The sequence below is a fragment of the Drosophila eugracilis genome, unplaced genomic scaffold (assembly GCF_018153835.1).
Source record: "Drosophila eugracilis isolate 14026-0451.02 unplaced genomic scaffold, ASM1815383v1 contig_445, whole genome shotgun sequence".
Classification (NCBI taxonomy): domain Eukaryota; kingdom Metazoa; phylum Arthropoda; class Insecta; order Diptera; family Drosophilidae; genus Drosophila; species Drosophila eugracilis.
The window spans coordinates 1462384-1484489 of NW_024573311.1; the positions used below are offsets into that span (position 1 = coordinate 1462384).

At 36.0% G+C, this 22106-nt stretch overlaps 4 protein-coding genes across 6 annotated transcripts in view; 2 read left to right on the top strand and 2 right to left on the bottom strand.

The window, feature by feature from the left end:
- The first annotated feature begins 2162 nt into the window (after window positions 1-2162).
- On the top strand, window positions 2163-5597 carry LOC108108495 (protein rolling stone). Its single transcript, XM_017216553.2, has 4 exons — window positions 2163-2653; window positions 4269-4620; window positions 4740-4923; window positions 5008-5597. The coding sequence occupies exons 1-4, from the start codon at window positions 2552-2554 to the stop codon at window positions 5195-5197; spliced, it is 828 nt and encodes a 275-aa protein (XP_017072042.2). The 5' UTR covers window positions 2163-2551; the 3' UTR covers window positions 5198-5597.
- A 4929-nt stretch (window positions 5598-10526) lies between these two features.
- LOC108108486 (sex-regulated protein janus-B) lies at window positions 10527-11334 on the bottom strand. The gene is made up of 3 exons (XM_017216543.2): window positions 11193-11334; window positions 10964-11128; window positions 10527-10893 (listed from the first exon to the last, which is right to left on the bottom strand). Exons 1-3 carry the CDS (start codon window positions 11242-11244, stop codon window positions 10670-10672), a joined length of 441 nt encoding a protein of 146 aa, XP_017072032.1. The 5' UTR covers window positions 11245-11334; the 3' UTR covers window positions 10527-10669.
- Window positions 11335-11619: 285 nt separating this feature from the next.
- On the top strand, window positions 11620-14467 carry LOC108108468 (protein rolling stone-like; the record flags this gene model as incomplete). Its single annotated transcript, XM_017216536.2, is given in 6 exon segments — window positions 11620-11808; window positions 12818-13043; window positions 13103-13152; window positions 13154-13223; window positions 13286-13469; window positions 13529-14467. Coding segments are annotated over 6 exon segments (1047 nt in total), but the record flags the coding sequence as incomplete, so codon positions are not given.
- Window positions 14468-16098: 1631 nt separating this feature from the next.
- LOC108108318 (protein numb) overlaps window positions 16099-22106 on the bottom strand; it is a 30167-nt gene continuing 24159 nt past the window's right edge. For 2 of the 3 annotated variants that reach the window (XM_041819014.1, XM_017216347.2), the window contains 3 exons: window positions 19313-19608; window positions 18925-19173; window positions 16099-18489 (listed from right to left, as the gene is read on the bottom strand). In XM_041819014.1, the coding sequence (XP_041674948.1) occupies window positions 17140-18489; window positions 18925-19173; window positions 19313-19393 (1680 nt within the window). In that variant the 5' untranslated portion in view covers window positions 19394-19608 and the 3' untranslated portion in view covers window positions 16099-17139. The remainder of the gene's footprint in view (window positions 18490-18924; window positions 19174-19312; window positions 19609-22106) is intronic. The other variant, XM_017216355.2, reaches the window with a different exon arrangement.

Genomic DNA, 22106 nt, shown 5'->3' on the forward strand with positions numbered 1-22106 from the left:
CATGACGTCAACTTTAAAAATTGACTTTTGCTCATGAATCATTGGTTCTCTGATAAGTAAAACAGTCAATTAAGAAATAAAAGTTCTGTTATAAAGATGAATGTATAAACAGGGTGTTTCTTTTAGAGAAAATACTAAATACTTAAATACTAAATTTTTGAATATGATTTTAATTTCTAGTGTGAAGCTCAGCATTAGTTTAGCCATTGAAAATATTAGTATGAATGATTAAATACAAAAACATATACTAAAAATCTCATGTACGCCTTGAGATATGCAATATATTTTGAAGAGAAAAAGTGAGTAAAAGGTAAACGGGACCCCTCATCAGTGTTTCTGATAGAAAACTATGATCTATATGAAAAGGAGTAACAATCTGAAACATTTTACTTAGTTTTAGAAATCACCAAAAACACCTCTTATCTGAGGTGTTTGATAATATATTATAAATAAGCCTATCAAATTAAATTTCGTGAATTGTTTACTAGCTTCAGAACGAAATTCGTGGGAAGTCCCAAGTGTGGAATTTTTAATTGAGAAATCCAAATTATTTGTAAACAACTAATATCAAATTTCTTGTTTATGTAATCAGAAAAAACGCCAACTATCGATCAACGGAAAATTTCCTTCAAATAAACTTGCTGTCAAGCCATTCCCACAGAAACAAGACGAAAGGTCAATTTGAGAATGTGTCTTCTTCTGGAATTGACTTTCAATTACAGAGGTAAATTGAATTTATGCAAAAAAGAGGAAGTTTACAACGAATGCCGACGGCACTTTCGGTTTCTTATTCCCGGCCAATGGCAAGGTCAGATATAGGGGTAACGAACCAGTTGCTCTTTATAATATTTACGATCTGGGTGTGAATTTGATATGCTAAACATTCCGAAGGAATGTCCATATGTAATCGATGCTGCGCGTTTATTAAGCGCTCAAATTGATCCAAGTTCAGTGGCTAAAATGTGCCAGCTAGAAATTAAAAATGGGTTGAGGATTCTGGATATCTCAAACGAGGGTATCAACCATAATAAATAAAGTTAAATCGTATAAATATTAGATTTCTAATGATTGTCTTGAAGGTCAGTAAGTAATTTTATGAGTCTGAAAAAATCTCATCGAAAAGGCGAAATCTGGCTACGTCATTGGCATTGATAAGACATGAATCGTGATTATGAGCTGTCATTAGCATTTAGTATTTATTTACATTAATTTAAGTGGGCAAAGGTGTGGAATATTTTAATTAAAATATTACATAAACCCTAATAGATCATCGTGTAAGAGTCAGACAGGTTAGGGCGATAAGGATTTGTGGAAATGTCAGTAATATTCGCTCTTAAAGCAACAAAGTATGGGATTAAAAATATTTATAACAACTAAGAAATTATAATGAATTTAATAATTTTGTACATTAACTAATTTATGTTCTTTATCTAGGTAAACATAAAACTAATAAGGACCAATAGCTTGATACAATTATAGTAAGAACTTTCTACTGATACCTTATGCTGAGCTTACTGTTTGCAGATGAACTAAAATCAGTTTTAGCACCTAACCCTTATCTGAGTAAAGAACTTATCTAAAGCTTTATTAAATTAAATACTAATTAGCCGTTTTAAGGTGCATAATAGCTCTCTCTTTCTGCGATGGATTAGATAAGAGCGTACTTTGCTTATCGCACTGGGAACATGTCTGCCCTCAATAAACGTAGGTCAGCTAGAATTTCGGGCATCAAGTGCTATTTTTTAGCTTTTTTTGGGTGGTACATGTTAAATGGATATCTTAATTGGTCGACCTCCGTGGCTTCAAGTTCAGTGCTGGTCAATCGTGACAGATGTTCATACATCCGAGCGTTCCAGCTGTCAATAATATGACTGATATAATGGAAGTCTGTAAAACGGTTCCCACCAGCAAGAGGGCGGGTACTTGCTATTTGACACTCTTTAGCCAGCCGACTGCTCTACATTATTGTTGTATTAAATTGAATTTTGGTGACGATGATGATAATGATAGCTCCCTATAAAGCATGATATGCCAGCAGTCAATGTGTCCAATTCCCGTTAGGCAACCGATGTAGTGATCGTCTGCCGACTGGAATCGAGCGATCACCAATTTTCGATCGGGTTGCGAATCGATCCGGCAGTCAGTCCGCCTTTTGGAGCGATCGAGTGCGCGTGCCGGGTGTGGTGACAACAACTGTTCGCAAATAACCCCAGAATTCTAACCCTTGCCGACCCAAAAATATCACTTTTTCAAGATCAGCAGAGTGGAGAGATTGGAGATCCCAGCAACGCTCCTTACTCGCACGCCTTAACTCGCTCACCCTCTCAAGCTCTCTCCAAAGTGAGAACCAGTGCTCGTGTCAGTCGTAAACATAACTCAAAAGCACTGCTGAAGTCAGTAGCCGGCTAAACGCGACTCGGGTCGGAAGTCTCCGCTTCTAACAATCACAGAAATTCCTACTAAAATTCCCCACACAACGCGCGATAAGGGAGCTAAATAAATAAAACCAGTTAAATAAATAAATAAAGATATAAATATAAAACCATATGAAATGCAACTTTTCGACGACTTTTGCAAAAGCTTTAACAAGGAATTGCAAAGGGCGAATTTCGGCTTCGCCTACAATCGGGTTCATTTGTTCTACAGATCTCAGGTGAGGGCAGTTCCCCGTAATTATTTACTCGTAATATATGAGACATTATCGGTGGTGGTGTAATAACTCAGGTGGTATCATACGACCAGTTTAAATAGCAGTAGCAAAAATAAATAGCTAGTCACTATCATTAGAGAAGCCTCAAAGTTGCAACTCATAGAGGCACGTGTTTGCTAAAAATTAAGAGCTAAAAGGGTTAACAGTGTTGGAATTTGTAAAACCCAAAACTTTTTAAGCCATAAGCTTCACAGACAGCAATCTAACTAAAATTACTGCAATTAGATAGAAATAATTGAAAAACCTGTAAATGTGTATTTTAAGCAGTGAACAGTTAAAAGTAATACATTAGCCAAAAAACCATAAACTGAGTTCCCACAGGGCATTGCCATTAAGTACGAGTGTACAACAAGAAAGCAGAGGTAAAACTGGCTTATATACCAAAAATTCATTAGAATGGGTTAAGCAGACAAGCGAAGTTCACAAAAAGAACATAAAATGTTATGGTGAGAACACAGAGTACACGCAAGCATTGTTAATTAATTCGAATTTAATTAGCACAGCTAAACTAAAAGCTACTCCCCATTCAAAGCTGTTTGGTTTCAAACAAACATCACACATGCAGCATGAACATTAGTTAGTACTTAGAAATGTAACCTATATAGATATGGAAATATGTTTTTAACTTACTGAAAGCTAATCAAATAATATTCCTATAGAATGAAAATTAGTTTTGTTTGCTTACTCAAAACTTACACATTTACTTTGACAAATAACTGAGTTATGTGGATAAAAGTCATTTGCCACACGCCTTGTAGATAACAACTTTGATAAGAACTTAGTTAACAGCCCTATTTTTGTTATTTCCTTGTGAGTATCAACAAAAAAAAAACGAAATCGAAATCGCTAACATAACAACATAATGAGTCATTCTAAAGTGAAAATTCCCCAAAGTAATTTACGTCTTAAAATCAAATCTCTTAGGAATTGAAAAGTTCTGAGAACCCTCGAAAGTTATTGTAATTCCAATGTACATTTTCCACGAATGAAATACTAATCAAATCAGAGCAGGAACCAGACTACAACAGTCTTGGCGCATGCCATAAATTTTCTAGGCCTTATCGGACACACAACATGCCCATAAACTATCCATGGAAGGCCCGCGTAATCGTTCTAATCAACTGATTTTATTTCCGCAATATTGAAGTTCAAAACAAACAAATTTGAATAATATTTCACACGCAAAATTGGTCTCAAATGAAGGCGAAATCACTTAGACATTCCCTAATTCTGACTACGTCATTGGAAAAGATAAGACATGAATCGTGATTATGAGCTGTCATTGGCATTAAGTATTTATTTACGTTAATTTAAGCGGGCAAAGGTGTGGAATATTTTAATTAAAATACTACATAGACCCTAATAGATCATCTTGTAAGGGTCAGACTGGTTAGGGCGATAAGCATTTGTGAAAATTCCAGTAATATTCGCTATTAAAGCAACGAAGTATGGGATTAAATATATGTTTTTAATAGATAATTGGACTATTTAAATAATAAATTTTAATTAAATATAATACATTTTATAACCAAAGCAAATACTAACTTTCTCCTTACAGTGGCAAAAAGATGAGATCAACACTATATACTTGCTCTATCGCTGGATTTGGGCCCTGTTTTTCCTGGGCGTGTATATCATGTGCATCATCGTTCAGTTTTGCGATGGAAAATTCTTTATCTACATGACCAATTGGGGATTCGGACTGTGCACGATAACCATGCTGATCTCCGCCGTACAGGTCACCTGCTGGCACTTTGACTATAGGAATACCCGGAGTCTGGTACAGGAATCAGCCCACAAGGGGCAGACGTCAAGGGGTCTGAAAATCTACTGGTGGCTATACAATATGACACTGTCGCTGGCTCTGATCATATCAACAGTTTACTGGGTGTTCCTCCATGGAAAAATGAGTGAGTGTAATGCAATATCTTAGTTTATTTATATAAAGAAGTTGGATTGTTATTCCATACTTATTCCATGATACATTTTAATAGTTAGCCATATCATATATCTATCCTTACTCTTACAGATAAGCCTATGAGATACCCTGCAATTAGCGTGATTACTCATGGACTGAATAGTGTAATGATGCTGATAGATTTCCTGGTCATAGCTTTTCCCCTCAGGATCCTGCATGTGGTGTACAGCATGAGTCTGGCGATATTTTTCTTCATTTTCACTCTGATTTACCATTTATGCGGGGGAACAGATGAGTGAGTATATAGTAACTATAACCCACATAATTTACTGTTCTGTACTGATCACCTATATTTTATATATATATAATACTCCTGCAGATTTGGCAATCACTATGTGTATCCCATATTGGACTGGAACAATCCCAACCGCTGTCTGGTGACCTTCGTGGGCATCTTCGTGCTTATCATCTGCTATTGGATGCTGCTCTTTGGTGTCTACAAGATGAAGAGGATGTTCAATAGGGCATTCAGTGTGGTTTGGACTCCCCATGCCGTGGGTCTGATATGAGGGATACAGCCAGTTACAGTCATGTAATATCACCTCATTAACACCCGCACATTTGCCAAGACCATCGCCAGCATCTCACTTCGAATTCATCTTAAATTTAAAAGCATTATTAAGAGGGAGTCGCATCACACATTCGCATGCATTTATTTATAAATAGTATTTGCTATTGTAAGTTTTAATCTTCTGGTTCCTTAACATTGAATTGGTTTAGTTAGGCTAATTAGTAAGCATTGTTACTACATATATGGAATATATATATTATATGATAATGAAATTTGTTACAAATACTCTATGTTATCCTGTTTAAGAGATGGATTAAGAGTCTAATGGAATTGTATAAACTTATATTATATAACGAAACTATAACAAAAGTCGGAATAAAAGAAAGTGTATATAACTATAGGAATGTGGAGTTAATTTATGGAAATTTCAAAGTGTGGACAAAAATAGAATATTAAACAAATACGAGATTGCTTTTCCTTAAAGGAGCTGCAAGCATATTAAATAATATCTTAAATAAGCTTTTATATTTTCAACTCTTTATAGACATATAAAAGCAAATTCAGACATTGTTACATTTTATTATAATTGCTGTCACTTTAAGCATTAAACATTAAGCAGATTTTTATAAATAATTTTAAAAAGCTTAAACCTTTATCTTAAATCATTCTGTTTATAAAAGAAGGTTATAAAAATGTATAGGTACCGCAAAGTGGAACAAGTTCGTTGGCACAAAGAATTGGTTAACCAGAGCTCAGACTTTTTGCTTACTTTCCCAACCCAATTTCAAGGCTTTTGTCTTCATGAATGGAAAAGTGAATAAGCATTTTCTTTGTAATCTTGCAATTAGATTACAAATCTGGTTATTTTTTCTTAAAAACAGTTCTACGTTCTTTCTCTAAATTACGAAACTAACTTGATTCATTGGGACATTAAAGACGGATTGGAATTCTCTTCTCTTTCTTCCCAAAACTGTACCAGCAGGTAAAACCTTCTATTTATTTTGACTGCAAACATTTGCCATATAAAAACACACACACAGAAACGCACAGCATAAAGTGAGCGAGTAATTAAGCTTAAAATGGATAAAAGAGGAGGACAGAAAACAGAGCCAAAAAGCATCCATCGTTTTTATGTCTGTTTTATCTTCTGTCAATACCCAAGCACTGAGAAGAATGAAAGTATAGTGAAATAGAAATTTCTTTTTAAAATTAGAAAAATAAATTAAAACGGAAATAAGAACATTCCTAAAATAACTCTTAAATCTGGTAAGAAATCTCATTTATTCCAAAACACTGATAACATCGAAATGCTTTAAAAATTAAAATTTCCGAAACATTTCATTTACATATTTTTGCTTATAACTCTTGAATGCAAAGTGAACCATTTCCATGTAAAAATACATAAGTATTTATTTATAAAATCATAAAAAAAAGACATAGGTATGTTTTTAATTAAAAATATTTTTCTTTTCGGTAAAAAGAAACAAAATATGAAAACAACATTTAAAAAGCAATAAAATTCCATAAATTTGAGGTGCTGATAGCACAAAAACGTTGGAAATTTGGTGACTAAGTAGATTTCTTGATTTTGATAGTTTTTGTTTTACGTGGTCGTATTTTTAACAAATATTTTTAAATACAAACCAAATTTCTTAAAACGTGTTTTTGTCTAGTATAATAATTCCCTAAAGAATAATTTTTATTATTTTAATATATAACAAAGTTTTTCTCTGTGTGTAGTCTCTCTCTATGTCCGCCTCTCTCAACGACAAAACACATGGGCAAACACACCTGGCTGCGTCAGCGTTGGCGTCGCAGCAGCCGATCAGGGCTTACGATATATCACTACAACGACATTACGATATACGATCCAAAAACGCGGCGACTCCATCAAACCAAAGAAAAATAAACGCAAGCTACGATCAGTTTTGATTCGTTCTTCGCAGCGAGAAGTCGTGATTTTTGCCGTTCACAGTTCTGCGATTTTGGTGCGACTACTTTTAGTAGTAAAACTAAAGTTTTTGCTATTATTATTTCTCTGGCTGTTCTGGTGCATCGGTGCGTGAATGTGAATTGATCGTTTGTTGTAATACTCAAACAGACTACAAATGCAACGCTCAGCAAACAAGCAAACAAACTCGAAATCGCTGGTTACCGTTATGCAAAGTTGTTGTTGTTGTGGCTGTTGCTGTGGTGACCCAAATAGAAATTACCAACCGGGCCAAAAAACAGAAAAAAATAAAAGACAATTAAGACCGCGTTTATAAAGCCACAAAGTACAAGGCAGAAAAAAGAAATAAATTTAGCTGGAAGAAACTTTAAGGAGAAATGAATAAAACCTAATAAAGTTCTTTTTAAAAATCTTAAAAAGATCTTTCAAAATGTGTGTTTGTGCTTAGTAAATCAAAGTTGTTAGGCAAATATTTATTTAGTGAATAACTTACTATATACGACAAATATACTATTAATAAGCATAACGAGCTAAAGAATTAAACTGCAAAAATTTCTTCAAACAAAGTTTGCAAATTAGTTTTTAGTATGTACATTTTGTCTTAAAATAACTTTTCGAGGTTCTAAAAAGTTTTGTTAAGGGATTTTCACACAGAAATACATTCCGTTTTTGGTTTCCGAAAGATTTCATTTGAAAGTTATATAAAAACTTGCAAATCTTTGCCAAAATTTAAAAATAAAGTTATACAGTCTTTTTCCTTGCTTTGGGTTTCAATGTAAATTTCTGTTCTCAAATGTACATATATTATTGAAGAGTTTCTACTCTCGCACTGCTAGCCGCGCATACATATTGGCTCTAATGCTTCGCTTGAAATTTTAGGCACGTCCCGAAAAAAAAAACGTTAATGAAAAAGGCAGCTAAGTGAGCGATTATAAGTTTCCTGTTCACCAAAAATAACAACAAATTCCAAGGAGCGGCTTTGCAAATTTGGACAACTAAATTATTCATACTCAAATTAGTTGAAGGTGAGTGCTTAACTATGTAAGATCTGCAAATGTGGCTTTAACATCCATCGAATCTTTAATGTTGGCTAATTGACCGGTATGCATTAGCAAACTAGTTTGTTGGCATTTTTCCACAGGTTTACTTTGGTTAGTTAACGTTTGGTGTTAAATACAGGCCAAGCTAGATTTGTTTATGTTTATATTTATATTCTCACAAATATTTTAAGTACATTCATTAACACTTTAATAATTTTCTTCGCTTCCGCTTGATTATCGGGGGAGATAATTAAATTTTAACACTTTCTGTACAATAACTGACCTCGTTCAATCCAATAATGGCAATTATTTCAAAAACCGGTTTGATTTTATAACAGAAAGTGGACTTTGAGAATATAATGTATAAACTTTGCATAAGTTATGATGGAAAATTGAGGAGAAAAAGAGCTTTCTTATAGACTAATCATTCTTATCTTTTTATTATTGGAACTTTGTCTTTAATCAACAACCCGCAGACTAATTATATAGACCAATCGGGATTTAACAATTGGCTAATTGGCGGCTAAATGTGGCTGATAAAAAACTTAAGAATTTTTATGATGATTTTCGGCTAGCTATTTCGTCTTAACTTTTGGCCAACCACTTGAGACTCATATGAAAGTTTGGCTATGCTTTTGACATTAACATAAGAAATGCCTTTTCAATGGCGTTGAACTCTTTTGATTTCACTTTCTATTAAGTTGATTGAAAAGATTGTGACTGCTGAATAGATGACGTGTCTTATCTAAACCGCAAGTATGTAGATCTTAAGGGAGTTATATATATATATAGATATGTTATGGGAATATTAAGTCTTTTGACTTGGCCCATTCACTCAAGTGGTTTGACGGCATTCAAAGACGAAAAATTATTATTTACACAGCTTGTAAAGGTCAACGAGTTTTGTTTTAAGGTTCAATGTGGTACAACATCAAGCCCTATAAACCTATATATCATATGCCTACAGTGCGTTTCATAAGTACTAGCTCAAGTAGAAAAACAAGGCAGAAAATCTGTATAAGTTTTAGGTTTTTATTAATCATTAATTAATGTTTAATTGTGATTAATAACTAACATAAATTTATAATAATAAAATAAAATATAAAAGCCATATTCATAAACAAGTATTTCTGACCTTACGTTTTTTTCGACACTCACTGTAAACATATGTTGGAAGGCAGCTACTATTTGGTTTCTTTTGTTGACGAAAATGTAGCTCAAGCGACAGCCCAAATAAAAACGTGTAAATAAAATGAACACTAAACAAGACTCCAAACTGTCTTGGCCACCAAGGTGGATGGTTAAGAGTTTGTTAACTGAATTAGCCGCCCTCCTTAGCTCTGTTTTTGGGTTTCTCGTTGAAAAGTTTCATTAGCGTGGCGGCATTCGTGCAAGTTCAGGGACAATGAACAGCGCACTCTTGAAATGTTTATATCAGAGTGTATACTCCAGAGAAGTAATTACAATTAAGTTCGGGGGATATGGCGCGATGTTTGTGCCGCCAAGCAAGCGCAATTGCCGTGAAAATTATGACTGAATTCAATTTTAGGGTCTAGAGTTTCAGACGGCAAAGCTGTTCGAAGTGATTCTGTTTCTAGTAAACCCAAATTTCTGCTTATAGCTAGCTAATTAGTATTATATTTTTATTATGACTTGAGATTTCTTCTTTTTTAAGCAGTGAGTAATATCTTATCGAGGGAATGCCGAGGTTACCATGGTAATCAGATGAAAAACAAAGATTTTTTATCTATTATTGTAAAATCACTTTACTAGCTTAAGTACTTTATGCCCATGTATAAAGTAAGTACTTTATACCCATGTATAAAGTACTTGATGGCCCAACGACAAGCTGAGTTCTATAGTCGACCTTAGTGTGCTAAATAATATATTTATTGCAAAACTTTATATTGTTATTTTTTGCAATTAATGGTCGTCCAATGACAGGCAATACACAATGAACTGCTGAGGGTCTCTCTGTCAGCCAGCCTGGCGAAGCGAATAATTATTCACTGACTATATAATAATAGAGCGGCCGTCGAAGCGAATGAACTGTGTGGTAAATTGATCCATAAATGACGTTATCCCCCTTCCCTCTATATATAATATCATACAATTGTGGCATTATTAGCACTATTAAACCGACTACTAGGTCCAGATCTCCAGACTTCGTAACTTTTGTCTCGCATTTTGCACATTAGTTAGTAACTCTTTTTGGGGTCAGAGGGGTTGCGCATGCCCGACCAGATTTAAGCACCCATTAATGTTATGGTGGAGAAACCATCCAAAAAATAGAGGTCAGTGTTAACTACAGAAACTGTCTTAATTCACATTTCAAATTCCTTGTGAAATTCAAATTTAATTTTCGTAAATTATTCACTCGGCCCTAAGACCAAAATTTATAAAATATATAACTTTAGACAATGTTAAAACCAAAATATTGGCTGGACCGAAAAAGGACAAAATGTAGAGTAAAGATTATCTAGGGTTCCATGCCGCCAGATTCAGCATCAATTTTGTGATCGTTGTAGAGTGGTTGCAGTAGTTCTCTGGCTGCCTCATGGTCGGCCTTACCTAAAGCCTGAGATCTTCCATAGAGCTTGATGTACTTCTTCTCCTTGTCATGGACCAAGTAACCACCTCCTAGCCCCTGGGTGCACAAGCCCATGGCCTCGGCTTCCTTTTTCAACTCATCGTAGACATCAACTTTGGATTGGTATTAGGAAGAACAGCATAAGGTCACCATGAAAGGTTATGGGAAATATTGCTAACTTACGATGGTACTTGGCCTTGGAATGGGTACGAATCACCTGCTTGGCACTGCCCATCTCGCCGTGGATGTAAACGTGGGCCATCATGTACTTGGACTTTCCACTTTCCACTTTGGCAACAGGAAAAGAGACTAGACTCCGCATCGGCTTCTCGCAATAGAGACGTGCCACTAAGTCCAGCGAGTGTATATTGATTAATGGGTAAATCTAAGTACGGTTCTGTGGTAAGCTCACCTTGCTTCATTGGCCGCCAGACGGGCTTTAGAAATTTACCTGCCAGCTCCATCACAAAAAATGTTTTTTATTTTTTTCAAAATATTTATGCTGAAATAGGAACTATTTGTTTAGTTGTTGCCAACGATTCTGAGAACTGTGAGTAAAGTCTGGAGGAATACGTATGAGTTTTTTAGAAATGTTTACTAAGACTTGAAAAATGGGTTTTAGAAAAAGTCATTTATATTTTTATCATTTATTAATCAAAATAAAAATAAATTATGGTTAGTATAGGATACATTGTTAAATTTATTAATTACTTTATAATATTTTTTGTTTTTTAAATATTTAAAACTGTGTTTTCGTTACAGCAAATCGTGATAAGCAATAAACAAGCACAGCAGCTCGGAGAATGGCATTGCTAAACACGCTTTCGATTGCATAATCACTTTTGCGTGATTTGTCTGCTTACGTGAACCCTCGATCGAATCCAACACAACTTAGCCAAGTTCTAAAGCCAACAGAAGCTAACAAGATGGGTAAACTCCAGGTGATCGTGCATCCGGTGAAGAAGGAGTTCCAGCGGAAGAGCTGCGGCTTTGACCATGATACGCCCGATGATTTTGTCAAGTCACAGGTAAGGATGGGCTTTCAGGATGGGTCAGTTTAAATGGTTCAATGAAACTTTGACGATACTACAAATAGATACGTCCTTGGGGCCTACGAAAGAAAACAAACGCCTCCATTCGGCACGCACCTGAGCAGGTGTGTTTTTATTTGTTTTGCACTCGGGCGGCGGGTCAATGTACACGGTGGGCAGTTTAAAGTGTAGGTTGTTGGGCTAGGGCTATAGGAGAACTATTAAGATTAATATAGGTAAAGATCTAGATAAGGTTGCTTAAGATGAAAATATTAAATCACTCAAATGTCTAACTAACTTAAAGAAACTGCAATCTTACCTCCCCATAAAAAAATCTGCCAATTTGTACATAATCCTTAGCCAAATCGAATCTCGTTAACAAAGCTAAAAAGGCATTCGGCGTTTTACCTGGACTTACCTTAAGCATATTTGATGACTTCTTTTAGTCACAGTATAAATAAAAAGGGGGCTCTGTTTGGCTACAAATATAAACTATAATATATTAAAATATATATATTTACTAGTATATGAATGCTCTGATATATATGTATGAGAGTAAACTTTGACTTGTGTACATTGATTGATCTTGCATTTTAAATTACTGTATTGAAATATTCATAAGCCGCAAGCCGTTACAGACTGTGCGGCAAGTCAGGTCGCAAGCTATACTTTAAGCATGCGATAGTTACAACAAATTGCGCTTCTCCATATTGCTGCCCTTTAACCTTTAGAACTTAAAATTTTAGAATAGATATGGGTGTAATATATATGTAGATGGCATGTGGAAAATATGATCGAAAATTCACATCGATAGTGAGACTATTGCATTATTTAAATGGATTTTTAATTTATTATAATAATTTATTAGCTTGCGAAAATAAACACTAATAAATCATAATTAATAAATGTTATATTATAAATTATTGGTTCACAGTCAAGGGCTTATAGGGAAATAAAAACCTAAATTATTATGAATAATTATTAAAAATTGTTTACTACTTTCCAGTGGCAGTCATGTACAAAAAGTATGGCCTACTTGTTTTATCGCTGGTTCATGGCCCTGTTCTTTGTAGTCGTGGTAATCGTCTCGATGTGGCCAGAAGCCGATGATAAAAGCAGTTATTGGCTTTACTTCATCTACATGACCAACTGGGGCATCTGGATGTGCATGCTGACGAACGTATTGGGTGCTGTTCTAGTCACAGTCTGGCATTATCATCCAGAATATGCGGGTAAGTAGAGGTATAAAATAACTTAATTAATTACTTAAAAGTGGTAATATTTAAACCAGATAAACTCCTGAACATAAAGAGTTCCTTCAGCTATTTTCGAGTGTATTGGGAGTATGCATATCATAACTTTGGTGCTGTCTATAGTGATCACCATTATCTACTGGACTATTCTATATGATGGTGAGTTGTTGTTCCTGCAAATAAGTTTTATGATATTAACGTTTTTTTTTATTTTCCCATAGCTAAGGAGAGCTCTTTGGATGCCACGAATGTTCTCACTCATGCATTTAACTCAATTTGCATGTTCGTCGATCTGTGGATAGTGGCACATCCCCTGAGATTGCTGCATGTCTTTCTGCCAGTATTATTTGGAGTTGTTTTTGCCATCTTTTCGTATATCTACCATTTGTGTGGAGGAGTAAATAAGTAAGTTATGAATGTAATATATAAAATACAATATTTCTAATTTTCATTTTTTTTCCTAGGAAGGGCATGCCTTATATCTACTTCGTGATTGATTGGAGGAAACCTCAAGATGCCTTTATCACAGTCATTGGCGTACTCATCCTGTCCTGTTGCATTTACGTACTGCTTTTTGCTTTCTTTAAGCTTCGATTATTTCTCCATCGACGCTGTCGTAATGCTAATTTCGTACTGCCAACCAGTGCAAAATCAAATGGCCAAATGGATTTGGATAAATCCGGAAATGGCATTCAACACTCGCCTTCGCGCATTTCAATGGTTTTGGGCAATTTTGCTGGCTACGAGAATCAGGCCTATTTACCTTCCGGCGAGGTCTCAAATAAAAACTAATATTTCGATTTACTATTTAGTTTGTAATAGTTTAGTCAAATTCATTTTGTAGAATTTATAACCAGTGATATTATATTTTATTGTTTTGTGTTAGGTAAATAAAAAATTGTTTCTGTGGAAAATTCTGGGCACATGCAAGTTCTTTGCAGGTTTTACCTGCATGTCCTTTGGCTTAATCAATATTTATTCTCAAACAGAAAACAGGCTTAAGAATTTAGATCAAAAATTCATTCATAGTTAAAAGTTCAAAGAAACATAAATGTTCCAAAAAAATCCTTCGGATTTCTTTTCAATTCGATTGACACACCCGCCTTAGGGAACTTTACAATAAAAATAAATAAATTCCTTTAATAACAACTAATTAGAGAGTTGAATATTATAATTTATGGTTTTTGTATGACTTACACTGGTCAGGAAAATGATTTATGGTGAACACATACCTTATAGCAAAATCATGATAGGTGAACACTTTGACAATGCACTGGAGGATATCTTTTTATGAACAGTTTGAGAGTTCTTAAAAATAATTATCAATAACTTTTATTTTAAAGATTTTACAAATTTATGTTAAAGGAAATATATTGTGAATAAACGGTATGGAAATTCATAAATTTTGATGCAATCTTGCGGTCAAGAAGTATTAACGATATTTAAATGAATTATATTTTTTTATTTGATTTCATTTGTACTGATTTAAGAGTTAAGGGGGACTATTTGTATAAACCTTCCATTTCAATGTTCCCTCTTCATCTAGAGAGGGACCTAACTACCAAAATGAACCGTCGATAACAGATGGCCCCTAACTTCGATAAGTTATCAGCTAAGTGCGTACCACCAATAGAAGCGTGCTAAGTAGTGATGAAAACTGTTCATTCCTTAGGATTGGTAATCTCGCTTTAAGGAGTAAATATTTAGTTGGCAGAAAACTCAGTATTTTACATATTTAATATTAATATTAATGTGTAGAGTTCAAATGTAGATTTCGTGATTTAACTTTATGGTGTCATACAACGTTATGGGGAAATACAAACAGACGTATAATAGATTCTATTAAATTAGATAGCCGTACATCTGAATTTAACAACCTTATAAAATTTTTAGACTTCTTAAATACATAGAAACTTCATGGACTAATATCGGCAGAAAACATAGTTATGTCATAAAAATAGCACAAGACATAGACATTGAAAAAAAAAACGTTGATTCATATTAATCCGTAGAATGTAAGATGTCGCTATTTTATAAATCTGCAATAGATGCCGCTATATGTATATATACATTTTACATACATGTAAAATACACTGTTTTCTGCCAACTCAATATTTACTCCTTAAAGCGATAAGATAACTAACCCTAAGGGATGAACAGTTTTCTGCACTACTTAGCACGCTTGTATTGGTGGTAAGCATTTAGCTGATAACTTATCGAAGTTAGGCGCCATCTGTCATCGACGGTTTATTTTGGAAGTTAGGTCCCTCTCTAGATGACGAGGGAACATTGAAATCGAAGGTTCATAGAAATAGTCCCCTTTATTTAATTTAAATATCATTAATACATTTTGACCATAAACTTGCATTGACTATTTATGTATTTCCATACCGTTTATTTAACTCTCAAATGAATGATCAATAATATCATTATGACCTTTAAACGACATTTTTGTCGGTCTCCTTTTAATTTTGCTATTTGTGTATATGAGCTAATATTAAATATAAATATATGTATATTTTTTCTTTATGCTTGCATATCGAATTTTCAATTTAGAGACAAAATTTGTCAAAAACAACTCAAATTGGTGTAGTCCTTAGGTTACATTAGTGCAGATTTTGTATATTAAAAGAGTAAGTAACATGTCCAAATAAAGCCAGGTGACACTTTGCAAGGCAAATCAATGTATAAATCATTCAACGACTTGTTTATATATATATATATATATATATATATATGTATGCATTATATATACAAAAACCATTGCCTAGGTTTGAGGGTAGTCGATATGTAGATATATGTAAATATGTATGAGTGCGATTCACTGCAGTGTGCACTGACTCCTAAATCTTGGCTTAGGAACAATGACTTTGTTTTTCATTATGCAGTTTGATTCTATCTAGAGATTGATTAATAATCTAATCAATAATAAGTTACATTTGGTGCATTGGCTAGGTGGCTTTTTATTTTTTTCTTCCAAATATATTGGGAATATCTTTATAAACAGTCCGCAAAAATAAAACAAATTAAAGAATTAAGCACACAAATCGAATGTATTTCTGTTCTCTGCTCTGTCTTTTACAATATACGTAATAGATTTCTATATAACTTTATTTTTATCAATATTTCTATATCGTCTTTATTAGTTGCATTGTATTTTGCTGCTTGATTTGTAAGTTTAAATAACTTGAAGTTTATTTATATTTTTTGTTTCGTTTTCGTTTTCTTTTGTTTTTGTTTTATTTTTTTAAAATTATATTTATAATTTAAGTATAATACATTTTGTACACATTTAAAAATTAAATTAAATAATTAAAGATTTGATATAAAAACGGTGAACCGTCGTACACTGACAAAATAATAATTGGCTCTAAGACATAGAGTTACTTACATATCAACATACATAATCTGTATTTAATCATTATTCTTAGTGGGATCAATCAACAAGTAGTGGAAGGGCATTACCAAAGTATAATACAGATTTTATCATTTAAGATTTAGGGTGCCATTTGTTTTAGTTTTTGTTTACTTTTTATATGGTGGACTTTCGTGGGTAACTTGGTAGCTTGGTCAATTGTTGGGTGACTAAGGGATCTTAACCTTTATCAGTCTAGTCAATTAAAAACGGTCTTTTAATCTGGGAAAACACTGTGAAATATTACACTCAAGTCTTTGAAAGTTGCAAGTCGTAAAATTTCATATATACAGACCTTTCTTATAAGACTGATAGTCGGTTTAAGATCTCTTACGATCTAATGATTTCCTTTTACTCGAAGCTATTTGAGTTTTGGCCTAGTGCTAAGCGCCATTAATGGGTTTATTTACTGTACTTGATGCGTTCTGCGTGTATAAGTAACTGTTTTTATATTTTTTCTATATGCATAATTCAACATTAGTTATGTTTGCGTTAAGTATCTCTGATAACATCCATCCTATCCATCCAGCCATCCATCCATCTATGTTCCAACTTCTGCATTTGGCCTGATCCTGATCCTGCCCCTGAATTTTAAACTAAGTTACGTCTTTTTCAAGCGAACCACACTTTGTCCCCCATGGTGACCCCGGGATTCGCTGCCTAGAGCTGCACCTGGAATGTCTGCGCCGGCGCCTTAGGCGGTGAGATGAACGGATTGGTGCTGTGCCTGGCCAGAGGTGAGCGCGCAGTGCTAGGTAGCGGCAAATCTGGAGACAGTTGCTTAGCTGCCGCCACATTGGCAACCCATTCGGCGTCAAATGGATCATCTGGGCCACCAGCTCCAGCTGCAGCTCCCGCCGCCCCGCCACTGGCCAGTGTTTGAGCTCGGCCTACATTGGCCAGATAACTGGGCCGCTTGGGTGCAGCCGGAGAAGTACTACGCACCACCTGACCCAACCACTGCTCGGCATTTGGCAGCTCCGTTGAGGTTTCGATGCTCTGCTCTGATCGGGTAGGCGACTGTGAGTATAGGGTCTGATAAGTGGGCGTGGTACTGGCCATTCGGGGCGTCACCTGTGCCGTAGGCGTTCCGCTGTGCGAAATTACATGCTGAACTTGCTTCTCGGCGGCAATGATGTTCTGGTTAATGCTGCGATTGTTGTTGAAGTTCAGATCATCGCCGGCGGCCATCAGAGCATCCGTTTGGGTCAACAAGGAGAGACCCTGCCTGAGCTCCTGGCACAGTTGGCTCACCGAATCGGCGGCAACAGCGGCGGCCGCCGACGGATCCGCCCCAGCACTCTTAGCCGGCGAAACCTCGGCAATTGGTGATACACTTCGTAGCGGCGTTTGCAACGGATTCCCAGCAGCGGCAGCCAGGAAAGCCCTCTGACGATCGGCGTTGGACGGAAGATCATTGACGCGCAGTGACATCTGGCGCTTGAATGGCGACTGACTGCCAATTGTGCTCAAACGGAAGGAGCTCTGACGTTCCAGCATATTCGGCGTAGCATGTGGCCGTTCGATGGCGAAGGGATTGTAAGGCTTAACGGTGGCCGCTGGTGGTCCTGGCATTGCAGATCCCGGACCATCTACGCTTCGCTCATTTGTGCCCACCGTGGCCATGGCTAGACGTTCCGTCAACGTCTGCTGGCGGAAAGATCCGGTCCGCGTAAAGGTCGAATTCTTCGAATCGAAGGTCATCGTCACGCCGCACTCCTTGTCACGACGCTGTTTCCTCTCTAGGCAAACGGCAAAAGCACAGCCCACGGCATGAGACAATCGCTCGCCGGAATCCTTGCACGCCAGGAAACCGTGACACATCCAGCGACGAGTGGTTCCATCTCGGCAAATATAGCTAAAGCCACGCTCATGGTTCCGATCCGGTGCACAGAAGCTGACCTTCTCGATGGTCTGGTCCACTATTAAGCCCTTGGTCTCATCGTCCACCACGCGCAAGCCATCTCCGCTGACATGAAGTAGTCCTCGGACAGGGCGTCGGCGGGATTGCTAAAAAGGTTTACTATTTATTATTAAAGGATTTAGTTAGGTAAGTAATATTGAAGGACTTGGAGATAGAGAAGAATAGGTAATCTATTTTTTTTATATTTATAAAGTTGATTGAAATAATAAATCAGTGAGTGACCACTGTGATAATTTGTGCTTGGCAACTGTCTTCTTCAATGCTAATACTAAGTTGTTAGCAACTTCGATATATCGTTATCAGACAAATAAATCCTCAATAAATTAATCAACATTCAAATATAAGTAAGAAAACGTAGTACTTGATGGAAATTTTTGACTGCCAATAAGTTACTAGCTAGTTGATTTTTTCAGGAATAATTGATTAAAATTCGATCAAATTAAGAACTTAAAACGTTAGTATGCCCAAAAGCATTTTTATATCTCCAAGACCTCCTATAAAATAACCATTTGATTGCTTACCCTCAAGACCTTGAGTGCCTCCTCGCAGACCTGCATACCGCGCGACTCGAAGACCTCGACGCATCCCAGATACTTCACAGAGAAAGAGCAGGTGGCCGATCTGACGGCCTCCTCATCCGCTTGCCATTGATGCGGCTTCGAGGATTCGGGAACGCGATCCTTGCGACGCCTGAAGGAGTCGCGAAAAGAGCGACGCAGACGATCCATTTTCTTCGGCGATTTCTTGCTAAATCGGAAGGAAGCGGATTTCTAAGGGATAAGAAGGCATTATAAGTTATGTAAGTTATAGAAACGATATAGAAGAGAGAGAGAGAGATCGAAACAAGTGCGAGTTGTAAGCAGTTCAACCCTCTGTAGAACTTTTGATCGTATGGAACTGAAAACCTACCCCATTTTTAACGTCACCGAATTTTCCGCGTGTGAAGCCGCGCTCGAGTGGTTCGTGCGTGTGTGACGAGGAGTTTCCCATGCCTACTCAAAAGCCTCGACTTCGGGGCGTGAGTAAATTGTCGTGAATAACCGTTACAATCCAAAAACTAACAGCGTTGCCAGATATTAGTTTATATATGTATAAATGTATTTCGGTTTATTGATCCGTTTTTTATTGGCTCGTTGGAGTGCGCAAATTTATTTGTTCATTGAATTTGATTTACGTTCTTTGATTAAATTAAATTGATGGGCGATCTGGAAAATGTTTAGAGAGAGTGTTTGTGGTTATAGTTTGGATACGTCGGAGGGGGTCTGCTATATCACTGGCTATCAGCGCTGACGTCTTCAATATGCATGAGTCACACACCCCTCGTTATCGCTATCGACACATGAAACCACTTTGGTTTAACGGCTTTTTGTATTTGTTTTGACGCCCCCTTGATTGTCATTGAATGGAGATCAGAGAAGTGCCCTCGAATATTAGATATAAAAAAATAATTTTGGGTGCCCCCCCAAATAGCTGCGATCCATTAAAAGCTTTTCGCAGGACCAGATACAGAGATACCAACCTACACGGCTTGGCCTGAACTAGAACTGAAGTCAAGAGGAGCAATTAATGCCAACGGCCTCCAATCGCTTATCGCCCAGTGTGGGCGGTGAGCCATGGGCGTGGCCAGTCGGGTGTCTCACGTAATTGTTTATTTAATATTTCATTTTTTTTTTTTTTTTTTTTAGCTTTTATTTGCTTTGACTTTGGAAGAGGCTTTTGTTTTCCCAGCGCTGCGGTGACACGGGCTGACATTTTTGTGACTTTATCACATGCCTCGTATTGCGGTAAACTGTTGATAAACTAATCGCAAAATCATAACAAAACTTTGTATATTTCACTTAGCTTTTCAGAAATTGTCTCTCCGATTTTTCATTACTAGACTTTGTCCGAGAAAAGCTACCAACTTTGATTCTACAAATATTTTCGATTTTCTAACATTTCTATTTTCTTAATTTTTTTTAATAAAAAGCACTAAAGTGGGCAGAAGATAAGCCCACTCAAACAACGTTACCCAACGTGTTTTAGCTCTTTGAAATATTATCTAATATTTATGTGAATTAAATAGGGGTAATCTCTTGGCTGTCCGTTGGCTGTTTGCATGTCTAAATCTCTTAGAACATGAAAGCCATTATAAAAAAAGGTCTCAAAGTCAACGTCACCACTGCCCACCACTGAGTTTTCCCAAAAACTTTTCCACACTTCAAACAGATATCCCACGTTCTTCGCCCATTAGTATGGCCATGTTAATTGACTATCCCAAAAACAGTGTCAAGCTGGCCAAGCTAATTGGGCTTATTTGTCCAACTTATTTCGGATTCCAAATTGAACACAAAATTGTAAAGTTCAATTTTGGAATGCCGTTGCAACTTGTAGACTGAAAGACTTTCTTCTTGGGCACTTAAGCTGTTAACTGTAAATGGTTACGAAACCAGTTTTAAAGATTTGATTTACTCCCGAAGGCCAGAAGTTGGGTTCTTGGTGACCAGCAGCAGCAGGCAAGGGCGATCCCACATTTAAAGCTTAGCTTTTGGTTTTCTGGCTTCATTAGGAAGGCATTTGAAGAAGGGCGTTGACTTTTCTTCCCGAGATGCTGTTTGACTGCATTTTTCCCATCCATCCAAGCTAATCGAGTTCTTAACACGAAAAGCCTCTAAATTTTCTTTAAAGTGGGTCAGAGGTTTATTGGAAAAGTGTTTGGTGTGGGCTAGAAACGATTTACAAATGCTCTTGGAATTTGGCTTAAAAGTTTTCTGAGTTCTTGCACTTAAACTGAAAGGGCAACAAATAAAAAAAAATACAAATGAAATAAATTCAGAGGCCCGAAGGCGACATTTTGGCTGCTCGAACGAAGGACAATTATTTGATTTTATATTCTATATAATGACCAGCTTAATGGTCTTAAATTGGCAATGGAAAATATTATTTAAATGGTATTGTAATAAAAGAGTTTGAATATAAAGCATTATTAGTTATTATAAAACTCCTTTTAGCCCATTAAAGGCCTAGAGAAATTCCTTAACTAACCACTTTAAAATCACATAAAAACCGAACTAAACTTGTCTTAAAGTTTTATAACTGTGATTCATGGCTTAGGCATGTTATAGACAGTAGAGAAGAAATGACCAAAATAAAAACCAAATCACGCACTAAAAGTAAACATGATTTCAGAAATGACAACAATCGATGAAGGGTTTTGGTGTGAGACAGGGGAAGGGGCACCATCCGGAAGGGTTCATTCAACCAAAAAGCGAGGCACGAAACAGGTTCCAGACGCAAAATCTGTGTACGTGTTTGCCCAGAGAATCAGATTCAACTGCAGTTTGCTTTGATAAAAATGAAAAACAAAAGAAAACAAAAAAATGGGGAAAATAATAATATAAAATATGGAGAGCAAGAGATATCTATATACATCCATATATATACGTTATCAATGTTTGCCTGATACGAGCATACATATTTATTTTCTCTTTGTGATACGGTAATTAATATGGTGAGCTAGATCAGCGCTTATTTTCCATGACTAAAGCAAACAGAAAACCATAAAGTGGGGGAAGTTTTTTTTAGGCTAAAACCAATCTAAAATAGAAAACTTCTCTATAAAGTAACTGAAGTTTATTGCTGGGTAAATAATTATCCCAACTGCAAATTAAATTTCGTCTGGCACTTTGTTGACCTTTTTGACCATTCTTCTTCTGCTGGGAGC